This window comes from Erinaceus europaeus, chromosome 10, assembly GCF_950295315.1.
Source record: "Erinaceus europaeus chromosome 10, mEriEur2.1, whole genome shotgun sequence".
NCBI lineage: Eukaryota > Metazoa > Chordata > Mammalia > Eulipotyphla > Erinaceidae > Erinaceus > Erinaceus europaeus.
In genome coordinates, this window is record NC_080171.1 from 30,307,098 (window position 1) to 30,321,636 (window position 14,539).

General features: G+C 40.5%; 1 protein-coding gene across 3 annotated transcripts in view; it reads right to left on the minus strand.

The window, feature by feature from the left end:
- The window catches only part of NTRK2 (neurotrophic receptor tyrosine kinase 2), a 442,841-nt gene that overhangs the window by 118,473 nt on the left and 309,829 nt on the right, over positions 1-14,539 (minus strand). For all 3 annotated transcript variants that reach the window (XM_060199493.1, XM_060199492.1, XM_060199491.1), the window contains exon 14: positions 3,335-3,465. In XM_060199493.1, the coding sequence (XP_060055476.1) occupies positions 3,335-3,465 (131 nt within the window). The remainder of the gene's footprint in view (positions 1-3,334; positions 3,466-14,539) is intronic.

Here is a 14,539-nt window from a genome sequence, read left to right on the forward strand (position 1 = left end):
TCTATCTCTCCCTTCCTTCTCAGTTTCTGAATATCTCTATCGAGTAAATCAATAAAAATAATAAATGAAAAAACATATGTGTGTGTTCTACCTAGTACACCACTCTTCGGCCCCATCTCTCTCTTTCTTTCTTTTTTTTTTTAATTGGGGAATTAATGTTTTACATTCAACAGTAAGTACAATAGTTTGTACATGCATAAAATTCCCCAGTTTCCCATATAACAATACAACCCCCACTAGGTCCTCTGAATCCTTCTTGGATCTGTATTCTCCCCACCCACCCACCCCAGAGTCCTTTACTTTGGTGCAATACGCCAATTCCATTTCAGGTTCTACTTGTGTTTTCTTTTCTGATCTTGTTTTTCAACTTCTGCCTGAGAGTGAGATGATCCCATATTCATCCTTCTGTTTCTGACTTATTTTACTCAACATGATTTTTTCAAGGTCCATCCAAGATTGGCTGAAAATGGTGAAGTCACCATTTTTAACAACTGAGTAGTATTCCATTGTGTATATATACCACAACTTGCTCAGCCACTCATCTGTTGTTGGACACCTGTGTGGCTTCCAGGTTTTGGCTATTACAAATTGTGCTGCCAAGAACATATGTGTACACAGATCTTTTTGGATGGATGTGTTGGGTTCCTTAGGATATATCCCCAGGAGAGGAATTTCAGGATCATAGGGTAGGTCCATTTCTAGCCTTCTGAGAGTTCTCCAGACTGTTCTCCACAGAGGGTGGACCAACTGACATTCCCACCAGCACTGTAGGAGGGTTCCTGTGATCCCACACCCTCTCCAGCATTTGCTGCTGTTACCTTTTCTGATGTATGACATTCTCACAGGAGTGAAGTGGTATCTCATTGTTGTCTTGATTTGCATTTCTCTGACAATAAGAGACTTTCCATCTCTCTCTTTCTATCTGAAAAGTCCACACAGAACACTGAAGCCCCCCAAAAAACAATAAAATAATAATCATATGTCTCACTTCAGTTAACTATTATAATATATTGAGTATATTAATGTTGAATGTGATAGTAATGGAATAAATACTTAATTTAAAAAATGGAAAGTCTTCTTGGTGGTGTAGGTGGTTAAAATCTGCATAAGTTGTGCTATATATGCACAATGGAATACTACTCAGATATTAAAAATGGCAAATTCACCTTCTTCACCTCATCTTGGGTGGAGCTTAAGTGAGGTAAGTCAGAAAGAGAAGAATGAAGATGGGATGATCTCACTCATAGATAGAAGGTGAAAAATAAGGACACAAGGGAAAACACAAAGTAGAACTTGAACTGGATTTGGTGTCTTGCATCAAAATAAAGGACTCTGGGGTGGGGATGGGGAGTCTTCCAGTTCTGGTCCATGATGACGGAAGAGGACTGGGGGGAAGGGAGGTTAAAGTGTTATGTGGAGAGCTGAGACATGTTACACATGTACCAACTACTATACTTTACTGTTGACTATAAACAATTAATCCCCCAATAAAGAAAAAAAAAAGAAATCTCACTTATACTAGTACCCTGTGTTTGCCAAAAGAAGCAAACTCAAAAGTTATATTTTATCTCATAAGGCACATTTTTATTCCTTTGCTACTTAATTAATTTTATAGATAGGTATTTTCTTTTTTAACCTTTTTTTCCTTTATCTTATCTTTATTTATTGGCTAGAGACAGCCAGAGATCAAGAGGAATGAGGCAGAGAAAAAGAGGGAGAAAGATAGAAAGACACCGCAGCACTGCTTCACCACTTGCAAAGCTTTCCCCCTGTAGGTGAGGACCGGGGGCTCAAAGCAGAGTCCTTTTGCACTGTAACATGTTCACTCAACCAAGTGTACTACCATCCAGCCCTCAGAAGTCTTTTTTTTTTTTTAAGCTCTGTACATTTACTATCCAATACCATAGTGAGTTCCCCCCTCCAATTTTTGACAATGCATTTGTAGAAGACATCTATGAGGTCTTTTGCATTATGATTGTTAGTTCCTTTTTAATTTTTTTATTTTAATTAATTAATTAATTAATTTTGCCTTCAGGGTTATTGCTGGGACTTGGTGTCTACACTACGAATCCACTGCTCCTGGAGGCTGTTTTTTCCATTTTGTTGCCCTTATTGCTTATCACTGTTGTTGCCATTGCTGCTGTTGTTGTTAGGACAGAAAGAAATGGAGAGAGAAGGGGAAAACAGAGAGGGGGAGAGAAAGATAGACACCTGCAGACCTGCTTCACCACCTGTGAAGTGACCTCCCTGCAGGTAGGGAGCCGGGGCTCGAACTGGGATCTTTATCATCATCCTTGCACTTTGTGCCATGTGCACTTAAACCGCTGCGCCACTGCCCAAACCCTTGATTGTTAATTTGTATGTTTTAAACATACAATGGAAATGTTATACCCATTAGTAATGTTTATCTTATTGATGACTATGTCTGCATTCTTGAGTTTATAAGGAAAAGAATATGGTGAAGGACTTCAAGTCTTCTTAACTGTATCTTTGAATTGTAGATCACCATTCACACGGTGGTGGAATCCTGCTGATGGTATATAAGATCCCAGGGCACTGGACATATTTGGGAAGGGTTGGGTAGTGTGCCACAGAAGCATCAGAACAGCAAGAATCTCAGAGAATGCTTGAAACCCACAGTCCTGCCTTCCAGAACTCAAGCAGGAGATACAATTCAGTAAAGTTTTGCACAAGCCAAGAGCAATCCGCGGAAACAGGTAGATTTTCCAAGAGTTAGCTATCTGAATTCTGTTGGAATCTGCTATCCTCCAGCCAAAATATAGTTCACATTGAATTCAAAGAGTAACTTAGAGCTATGTGCAGCTGAACACTGGCAGGCGACCCCTGAGAAAACAGGGAGTCAGGCGGTAGTGCAGCGGGTTAAGCGCACGTGGCGTGCAAAGCGCAAGGACCTTCATAAGGATCCCAGTTCGAGCCCCGGCTCCCCACCTGCAGGGGAGTCTCCTCACAGGCGGTGAAGCAGGTCTGCAGGTGTTTATCTTTCTCTCCTCTTCTCTGTCTTCCCCTCCTCTATCCATTTCTCTCTGTCCTATCCAACAACAATGACATCAACAACAATAACTACAACAATAAAATAACAAGGGCAACAAAATAGAATAAATAAATAAATATTTAAAAAAAACAAAACAGTCTGATGGTTGCTTATAGGTTATATGCCCCCCCAACCCTCCCATTTCCACTTAGTGAAAGGAATTTGAAGATATCCAGCAGTGTACTCATAATTTGCTCCAAACTGGTCATACACACACAAAGCTGATACTTCCACACATAAGTGTGATCGTGAATAATGAGACACACTGAAGAGTTCTCTTACCTTCACTGCCACCAAGATCTTGTCCTGCTCTGGACAGAGGTTATAGCACTCTGCTAGGAAGACTTTCCCAAAGGCTCCTTCACCTAGCTCCCTCTTCAGAACAATGTTATGTCGCTTGATGTGCTGGACAACTGTGAAACAAAGACAGAAATGGAGATTGGATTTGAAGCATGCAGAGGTGGAGGCAGTGGTTTGCAGAGTAGAAACTGCGAGGTTAGCTTCTCATCTCTACACACAGGCAAAGCAAAGGAGTTCTGAGTGCATCCTCACAGTTCCTCTCTCTCCCCCACCGTTGAACGTCTCACATTAATGACTCTCCAGAGCTCAGCTTTAACTTTTGATAGAACTAATGAAGTGACCTAGTCAGTGGTGGCAGAACACCATTAATGAACTTGACTGACCAGAAAGGGAGAAATGAGAAACTGACAGATGAAAGAAAAAGCCAAACCTCTTTTATAAGTCAGGTACTTTGCATATGTTTATTAATATTGTGTCAAGTAGGGGGAAGGTAGAGACATTCCTAATTCCTTTGCGGGGGCGGGGGGAGATTTACTCATGAAGGAGCATCGCTTCACTATATGGTTACTAAGGACTGAATCCAGGGCCTCACACTTGCTAGTCCTGTGTTCTTCTACCCTATGAGTCACCTCCCTGCCTGCAAGGACTCCTCACTCTTTGTTAAGTTGCCATGTATTTTTCTTTCTTTTAGTGTTTTATAGTACAGTTGTTGGCACATGGGTACAATTTCTCATCTCACCATGACAGGTGTCTGAAAAACACTCACTCCCAACTTAGGTCCATCATACTGTACCAGAACTTGAAAGCTCACCCTACCCCCAACCCTTCTCTGCCCTCCTTCCCCAGAGTCCTTTGTTTTGGTACAGTACATCAAAACCAGTTCAATTTTTACTTTGTATTTCCCCCTTTTTAAAAAAATTAAATATTTATTTTATTTATTTTCCCTTTTGTGCCCTTGTTGTTTATCATTGTTGTTGTTATTATTGTTGTTGTTCTTGGATAGGACAGAGAGAAATGGAGAGAGAAGGGGAAGATAGAGAGGGGGAGAGAAAGACAGACACCTGCAGACCTGCTTCACTGCCTGTGAAGCAACTCCCCTGCAGGTAGAGAGCCGGGGGCTTTTACCAGGATCCTTATGCTGGTCCTTATGCTTTGCGCCACGTGCAAAGCTGCACTACTGTCTTACTCCCATGTTTCCCCTTTTTTGTTGTTTTTTAACTTCTGCCTGTGAATGACAACATACCATATTCATTTTTCTCTTTCTGACCTAAATCACTTTATATGGCTCCATGAAGCTCCATCCAAGATGAAGTGGAAAAGATGACTTTATTATTCTTTGTGCTTTGTGACCCGTGTGCTTAACCCGCTGCGCTACCACCCAACTCCCGACTTCATTATTCTTAGTAGCCAAGTAGTATTCCACTGTGTCTTCACATCACAACTTTCTCAGCCACTTATCTTTTGTTGGACAACTAGATTATTTCAGGTTTTGCTTATTACAAAGTGTGTGAACACAGGTATACTTAGATCTTTTTGGATGGGTGTGTTTGTTTCCTTAGGATATATCCCCAGGAGAGGGATTTACAGATTTAATGCAATCCCCATCAAGGTCCCTGCATTATTATTATTACTATTATTATTATCATCATTATTATTTTGGTGGGGGTAATGGGGGTTCAGAGACAGAAGAGAAAAATGCAAGTGCTATGCATTGCTATCTAACGTTTTGTCCTTGCGCTAGCTTCAGCCTTCTGGGAAGGTGGGCTAGTCCACAGTTGAGCCTCATTAACTTCTTTTGTGTAGAACTGTCCAGACCGAGCAAAGGCTGTCCTTTTTATTCCAGTTTTGGAATATTCAAAGTTAAAAAGAGACAAGAATACAAAAAGTGAGACTATTACTATGCAGTTTGGAGCTGGGACTGGCTTGAGTCACTCATTCATACTCACTCCTGAAGAGAGAGCAGGAGGTAGCTGAGGATATTTTAATCATTTTTTCTACAAGGTGGAAAGCAGAGTGAAATTGTTCTCAAGACTGAGTCAGTGCAGAAGCCCAGAAGAGATTCTAGAAAGTCCAACTATGGTGGTGTCTTTGCTCTTCACTGGGAACAGAAAATACTACATCTCTCAACACAGGGGCTCAGCCAGTGAGTAGCCATCACTCTTTTCTGAGCTTCTCATTCCTGGATGGCTATTAAAAAGAGATTGAACTCAAGCAGGGGACAATAGTTGGTACTATTGCACTGACCCCTTCAAACACCAACAACTAAGAATCTAGATAACTTTAGATACTAAGGTAACATATCCTGTTGTCCATTTTCCCATTTTTTTTATAAAAAGGAAACATTGACAAAACCACAGGATAAGAAGGGCACAACTCCACACAATTCCCACCACCAGAACTCCGTATCCTATCTCCTCCCCTGATAGTTCTCCTATTCTTTAACCCTCTAGGAGTATGAACCCAAGGTCATTTTTGGATACAGAAGGTGGAAGGTCTGGCTTCTGTAATTGCTTCCCCACTGAACATGGAAATTGACGGGTCGATCCATACTCCCAGTCTGTCTCTCTTTCCCTAGTGGGCCGGGGTTCTGGGTTATCGGAGCTCCAGGACACATTGGCGGAGTCGTATGTCAGGGATGTCTGATTAGCATCATGCTAGCATCTGGAACCTGGTGGCTGAAAAGAGAGTTAACATACAAAGCCAAACAAATTGTTGACTAATCATGAACCTAAAGGCTGGAATAGTGCAGATGAAGAGTTGGGGGGGTCTTCCATTTTGGAGATAGCTAGTAGGCCTATTTCAGTTATATTCCAAAGGGCCTAGCTTTTTTTTTTTTTTTTTCCCTGAGCCTAAAATCTGATATACAGGTGGATCCAAGTTACTGTCTGGGGAGATGAAGTCATGGCTGGAAAAAGGACCAGAAAGCTGGATCATGGTAGAGAACAGCTCCCAAATATGGGAAAGGTGTATAAATATTGTTGACTGCAAACTCCATTGATTTGATCTTATCTGGGGCCCATATTCAGCTTAGGAGCCTATGTGACCTCTGAATCCCTCTAGATCTGAGCTCACTTACTCCGTGGTCATCAGTAGGAACATTCCATGCTACCCCAATATCAACCCATTTTCCACTTTTTTAAATATTTTTTTACTTTAGATCTTTAGATAAAGAAAAATTAAGAAGGAAGGGGGGAAGAGAGATTGCTTCACTGCTTATGAAGCTTCCCCCCTGCAGGTGAGGACTGGGGGCTTGAACTTGGGTCCTTGCACACTATAACTTATTAACTCAGCCAATTATACTACCACTCAGCCCCACCACCTCATGTCCACTTTGAATTATCATCAAGTATTCATTAATTTATTCAGCAAACATTCTTGAACTGCCCACAAGTTGCCAGGCACAATTATCAGCAGTATGAATATGACTGATGGATGTCTCAACCATAGAAAGGATGTCATGAAGACTAGAAACCATTTCTTTACCAACTATTGACCCCTGCTTGAGTTCAAACTGCCTGAGAGATATAGAAATAGTGCCAATAAAGATCAAAATGTAGGGGCCAGGTGGTGGTACACCTAGTTAAGTGCACATGTTATAGTGCACAAGGTGCCAGGTTTAATCCCCTGCTCCCCACTTGCAGGGGGAGCTTCACAAGTGGTGAAGCTTCATCCTCAGAAGGGAAGATAGACAACATACTCTATGCTACACCTGAGGAAGATGGATCCTGATATTGGGGCAGCTTAGAATGTTCCTACTCATGACCACAGAATGTGAGTTCAGATCTAGAGGGATGCAAAGGTCATATAGGCTCATAAGCTGAATATGGGCCCCAGATAAGATCAAATAGATGGGGTTTGCAGTCAACAATATTTATATACCTTTCCCATATTTGGGAGCTACTCTCTACCATGATCCAGCTTTCTGGTCCTTTTCCCAGCCATAACATCATCTCCCCAGACAATAATTTGGATCCACCTGCATATCAGATTTCAGGCGCAGGGGAAAAAACACAAAAAAACAAAACTATTATAGCTACAGTCCCTTTGGAATATAACTAAAATATGCCTACTAGCTATCTATAGAACAGAGACCCTCCCAACTCTTCATCTGCACTATTCCAGCCTTTAGGTTCATGATTAGTCAACAATTTGTTTGGCTTTGTATGTTAATTCTTGTTTCAGCCACCAGGTTCCAGATGCTAGCATGATGCCAATCAGACTTCCCTGGACAGACAACCCCACCAATGTGTCCTGGAGCTCTGATACCCCAGAACCCCGCCCCACTAGGGAAAGAGAGAGACAGACTGGGAGTATGGATCGACCTGTCAGTGCCCATACAGTGGGGAAGCAATTACAGAAGCCAGACCTTCCACCTTCTGTATCCAAAAATGACCTTGGGTTCATACTCCTAGAGGGTTAAAGAATAGGAAAGCTATTGGGGTTCGGGTGGTGGCACAGTGGGTTAAGCGCATTTGGCGCAAGGCACAGGGACCGGCATTAAGGATCCCGGTTCGAGCCCCTGGCTCCCCACCTGCAGGGGAGTCGCTTCACAGGCTGTGAAGCAGGTCTGCAGGTGTCTGTCTTTCTCTCCCCCTCTCTGTCTTCCCCTCCTCCCTCCATTTCTCTCTGTCCTATCCAACAACGAACAACATCAACAATGGCAATAATAATAACCACAATGAGGCTACAACAAAAAGGGGGAAAATGGCCTCCAGGAGCAGTGGATTCATAGTGCAGGCACTGAGCCCAGCAATAACCCTGGAGGGGAAAAAAAAAAAGAATAAGAAAGCTATCAAGGGAAGGGATAGGATACGTAGTTCTGGTGGTGGGAATTGTTTCCTTTTTATAAATAAATACTAAAAAAAGAAATAAAATTACAAGAAAGAGAGAGAGAGATTGAAACTCTGTCTAGAGTTTGGAGTGAATGACCAGCATTGTTCTTTCACTCCACTCTCACAACCCCATGTAGCATTCCTCTCTGCATTCCGTACATGGGGAAACGGAGTCTTCAGGAAATTCAATGATTCACAGTGTGGGAATAGAGGAGTCGGGACTTGAACCCAACTCTGAGAAATACACAGTTATGAAGTACAAAAAATTTCCTAGCGTCCTCTCTGTTTAGTTCCCCTTTTCAAAGGTCAGTGATAGTTCTTATTCCTCCAGATAGCTTTCTAAGATCATTTTGTCCATCAATGACCTTTTTCTTTGCTATAATATGGACTCAAGTGAAACCCTAGCTTGTGCTTAGTAGACTTCTGATATTCCCTGTGATTATTTCACATCTGTAAACTCCCCAAAGACATGGGGCAATAATGTCAACCTTGCATTACTTGTGTGATGCCTCAGATTCTAACTACAGAGAAATAATTTATTTTTTCTGATCACCATTGTAAACAGTTATTTTTTTCTTAAATGCAAACTGCAATATACAAATGAAAAAAAGAAAAACATAGTCTGAGGAAACAACGGTAATAGGATGACTACCCATGAATCCACATTGCATATAAAAAGCAGAATATAGCACCTGGTGGGGGTTCAGTCGGTAGAGTGCAAGACTTGTGTGCATGAGGCCCCAGGTTTGATTCCCAGCACTGTATTATTCCAGAAAAGTGCTTGCTCTGGGGTCATTCTCTCCATCTCTCTCTCTCTCTCTCTCTCTCTCTCTCTCTCTGTCTGTCTGTCTCTCTCTCTCAAAGTAAATAAATATATCTTTTTTTTAAAGAAAGAAACAGACTACAAGTTTATCTTATTTCCTTGGACTTCACTTTATTATGTTTTGCTGATACTGCTTGGTTTTCCTCTTTTTAAGATTTTTAAAATCCATTTATTTATTTGGGATAGAGACAGAGATAAATTGAGAGAGAAGGGGTAAGAGGGAGAGAGACAGACACCAGTAGCACTTGTGAAGCTTCCCCCCTGCAGGGGCTTGAACTGGAGTTCTTGCACTAGGTAGCATGTAGCTATACCAATTATGTCAACACTCAGTCCCAATATTTTTTTTTCTTTTCAAGATCTTCCAGCAGTGAAAAGATTCACTGAAGGCTCAGGTAACAGCTCATAATTTTTATTTTATTTTTTTTATATTTTATTATATGTATTTATTGGCTACAGATACAGAGAAATCTAGAAGGAACAGGGAGAGAGAGAGAGAGAGAAAGAGAGAGACCTGTAGCACTGATTCACCACTCTTTAAAAAATTTTCCCTTCATCTGGGGACCGGGAGCTTGAACTTGAGTTCTTGTGTGCTGTAATACGTGAGCTCTACCGAGTGCTTCACTGCTTAGCCCTCTGGCTCACAATTTCTAAATAAATATTAAGTAAGTTAATGTACATTGTTTTCGGAAGTGATGATATTGCACCCTCCGCATACTACAGAATAGTGTAGACATAGCCTTTATATACACTGGGAAACAAGCAAAAAAAGTTGTGGGTGGCTGACTTTTTCATAAGTTTTACTTAACTGAGGGTGTCTGGAACCAAATCTGCAGTGTGTCATACATATGTCTCTTCTCCTTGTTGCGTGTATGCATGCTTCCTTATTGTATCTCCTTTCCTATCCACCTCCCACACTTAGTTACTTACCATCCTGAATTCTGTGCTGATCATTTCTTCCATAGGTTTACTACCAGTGATCTAATAGGAGATGGCTAGTCTTGGCTATTTTGAACCTACATAAATTGAATCATGTAGTAGTGCTTTCATTTTACTACTTTAAAATATTCTGTGGATGCACTATAGTGCCACTTATTTATCCATTCTATATGAGTGGATATGCTTTCCAATTTCCTTTTGGATACAACTTGATATAAAATGCAAGCAGTGATTAAGGTTGTGCTCTAATAGTGTTTCTCCTCCTGATAATTCATGTGGTTTGTAGTGATGAATTCTCCCGTGCACCTCTGGGAACTTAGAATGATAAAAAAACTTAAAGATCTTTTATGAGCAACAATATTAATGAATGCAAGAATGTATATTAATTTTTCAGGCTCTAGTAGCAATGCCTGAATTTAAGAGGCGAGAAATGCAGTCGTTAGGTAAAGTGCCCATATAAAGAGACAAATATAATTCTCCTGAAGAATTAGCTGCCCTATTTATATCTAATATTTAACTTCATGGCTGTCACATGTTCACTGGGAATTAAATTGCCACTTGATTTACTTTTATACTCTAACCAGAGCAAGGCAAGTATTTAACTATTATTTTGCATTTGATTTGTGTGCTTTTTAAAAAAATTCTTATCAGGATATTTGGGAGGATATGCAATGTTTTTTATAAAGATACTGAGAAAAATAAATTTCATTGTCATTTTTTTCTTTTAAATGTGGGCTTTGTTGCATTAATTTGTTTGCTGCTTTGGAACGTAACACATGATATGAATAGTGTTCTTTTGTCAATGCAGTCCTCCTAAAAAGAATAAATTTCTCTTTTATGAGACTGGAATATATTCTGGGAACAGGTAACAATTTAGTATTTGTGTGCACACATTCCTCTCACAGCCTCAAAGTGCTTTGTGGATGTTTGGTGCAGGCAAAGTACTTGTTGAAAACATTGGCTGACAGGTAAAAAGAAAATAACACTAATAATGCTTTCTTTTCTGCATTTTTTCAGTTAACTATCAACAATTCTATCAAGTACGTATTCAATAAATCCACTCAGTCTTCTCTGATCATCAGTAGAGAGATTCATTAACCTAAAACTCATTGTCTCCTTGAGCCAAGAATTTCTTCTTATTCTCCAGGAGAGCCTACAAAGTAGTCTTAGTCTGCTTCATTTCTGCTTTTCTCAACCAAAGTCACTCCTCTGTAACATCTTGGAGCTTAATTTAGCTACTCCAAGGGTGACTTTTTCATCTTTTTTTTTTTTAATTTTAGAGTGAGAGGAACAGAGAGAGGGAAATATACCACAGAAATACAGTTTGCCCTGGTGCCATGTGGTGCCAGCACTCCCAGATGGTGTTAAGAACTCAAGTTTGGGCCACAAGCATGGCAAGCATGCTCCCTACTGACTGAGCTATCTTCCATCTCTTGGAACCTCTCTTGCTATCAGTCTTTTCTCCTCAATATCTCTCTTTAATGCTTCTGGCTGAGCCAAGGTTCAGCTCTAACGCTCCCTCTTAAGTACTCCCATGGGTGCAAGAGCTCACTCACTGTCAGATGACAAGCTCTCTCTATCCCAATCTCTCCCTCAACTTCCCTTGACTTTGACATTGCCCACAGGACATGTATGACTTTCCTCTGTCTTCATAAGTGGAAATAGCCACACCCCTAGCTCCTGGTACTTCAGGGTCTACATCTATTGATAGCATTGCCTCTCTGTCTGGAGAAGTCATCAGCCTAGGCCATCCTGTCCCCTTATTTCTGACATCCTGGCTGCTCATCTCACCAAGTGAAATTCTGGCTCAGACTTCCTCCTCACTTTGCAGGTGTCTTCATACTTAGAGCCTGAGGCACAGAGGAGTTTAGTAACTTTCCTAAACTCAAGAACTACCTTTATCTCAGGTCTTTCAATCATGCAGCTAAGAGGGAAGGTATCTATTGGCTTGGTTTGGCTGTTTTCAAGGTATCAAGCTAACTTTGTCTAAGAGCTAGATTTGCTTAATGAAGGAGGCATTTCACCTTTTGGACAAGCTCTTCGTCTTATTTTGGAATAGTATCTATCATATCACTCTTTTAAAGGGCCCTGTGAAGACTTGGGTTTATATCCTTAGTGATGTGAGTCAAAGGGTTCCAGAATAAATAACTGGCTTGGTAAACATATCCATATTTCATATACTTCCTTCCTGTGAGGTCAGTCAAAATTGCTTCAACCTCAGCATGAATGACAAATAATTAACCTAGAAAAGCAAACTTTACTATACAAAACTTTCTAGATTTGGAGGAAAATTCAGAAGAATTGGCACCTTTAAAAGTGCATTTTGTGATGGCACACCTGATTAAGCATACATGTTACCATGTACAAAAATATGGGTTCAAGCCCCCAGTCCCCACCTATAAGGGGAAAGCTTCATGAGTGGTGTAGCAGTGCTACAAGTGTCTCTGTCTCTCTCCCTATCTCTTTTTTTCCTCCTAGTTTCTCTGTTCTATCAGATAAAATAAATAAATAAATAAATAAATAAATAAATAAATAAAGCTTAGAAAAAAATAAAAAGTGTATTGTGAGGGCTGGTGAGATAGCATAATGGTTATGCAAAAATATTTTAATACCTGAGGCATCAAAGATCCCAGGTTCAATCACCAGCACCATCACATACCAGAGCTGAGCAGTGCTCTGGTCAAACAAACAAAAATGAATGTACTTGACTGAGAGATGAAACAGTGGCAGGATTCTGGACTTGAAAACATGAGATGCTAAATTCAATCCCTGGCATCACAGACACCAGGGTGAAGTTTTGGTCTTTCTACCTAAATACCTATCTCTATAACTCAGCACATGCACGCTCGCGCACGCGCGCAGACACACACACACACACACACACACACACACACACACTTGGTTTCTCTTTAAAAATCCTCTTGCCAAAATGTCACCGAACTGTCTCTAAGACTTTGTGAGAACTATGGCTGGTTATCACTGAAGGGTGTGGGGTAAGAGGGGCAGGAGGGTCACAGAATTTGTTGGTGGCTGTGCTGTGGAATTATATCCAAGTCATTTTACAATCTTGTAAGGTATTATTAAATAACTAACAAAATAGAAAAAAAGCACCCTCATCTTGCCAAAAGAATAGGGATCATGAATGAGGGGTGTAGGTGACGTAGGGAACAAACAGCAACCTTCTGTGACCCGCAGACTGACCCATGTCCCCTGATCTAGTCAAAACAAAGCATGTAATTTGATTATTCTTCAAATAAATCTACTCTATAGAATCAAGGAAAAAAATGACATCCAGCATTAGTAATTGAGATGAATGGCAGACTTGTCATTAATGGAATTTTCCAGAGTGGAATTTTGGTGCCCTTGGCCATTTGCTTCATGAGTATCAGAACTGAGTTGTTTTCCGGTGTTGTCTTAGTTATCATGTTACAGCCACTGGAAAATGCATTTTGTCACAAAGTCACTTCAGTAGTTTACAGAGATGCTTGCAGTGTTGGGTGATCTAAATCAAATTCTTGAGATAGATATCTCCCAGAAGAAAATACTCTATCCAGATGCACTGGTCATAGATTAAAGTATTAATCCATGCCTGTCTCCATTAGTGCTGAATCTATAGCTACTAAAATAAATAAATACAATTCTGTCTACTTATGGTTGAAATAGGAAATGTGTCCTTTCCACTTCCTCTGCAATGGGAATCCATAGGCACCCAAACCTAGTCACCATATCTGGCTCAGCTCAGGGACCTTATGTTGAGATTTATTGAGCCCCTACTACATGTCAAGTACAAGCGGCATGCAGTTCAAAGAAAAGAGATATTGAAGTTTTGAGCAGGAAGATAAAAAGTAATAAACAGCCTAGGAAAATTATAGATATTAGATGAAAGAAAGAAGATATAAGATGAAAATTAAGGTATTAAGAACAAATTCTCTTTCCTTATGGACCTAAATGTAGGATCTGTCTCCATCAGTTCATTTCAAGGAAAAAACAGAAGCAAAACACATGAATGACACTGACTCCTTGTTTGAGGCTCAGAGAGTGAGAGGCTCAGGTGGGTAAATGATTTCTCCAGTGCCACATAGAAAGTGGTGAAGTTAGGGCTCTGGTGCCCTCTGCCTTAGAGGAGTAACTTTCCAACCTTCTGCATCCCACGATGATGATCTTGGGTCCATACTCCCAGAGGGTTAAAGAGTAGGAAAGCTATCAGGGGAGGAGTATGGAGGTCTGGTGGTGGGAACTATGCGAAACTATACCCCCCTTATCCTATAGTTTTGTCAATGTTTCCTTTTTATATATAAAAAATTAAAAAAAAAAAGAATAACTTTCAGACCCTGTAATGTAGGACCCTATTTTGGGGGGCGGGAAGTGGAAACAGGAAATGTCATTTAGTTGATACCTATTTTGGCTAGGAGTGCTTGATGCATCCACACATCTGCAATGAGCCAATCATCTTGTGATGAAGACTTTCATGAGGAAATTGCCAATAAATTTAAGATGTGAGTGTTAAAAAGGGAAGGTATGAAAAGCAAATGCTTCAAAATGTGCCCCAGTTTGACTTTAAATATAATAGCCAAATTGTTTACTCCATATTATTAT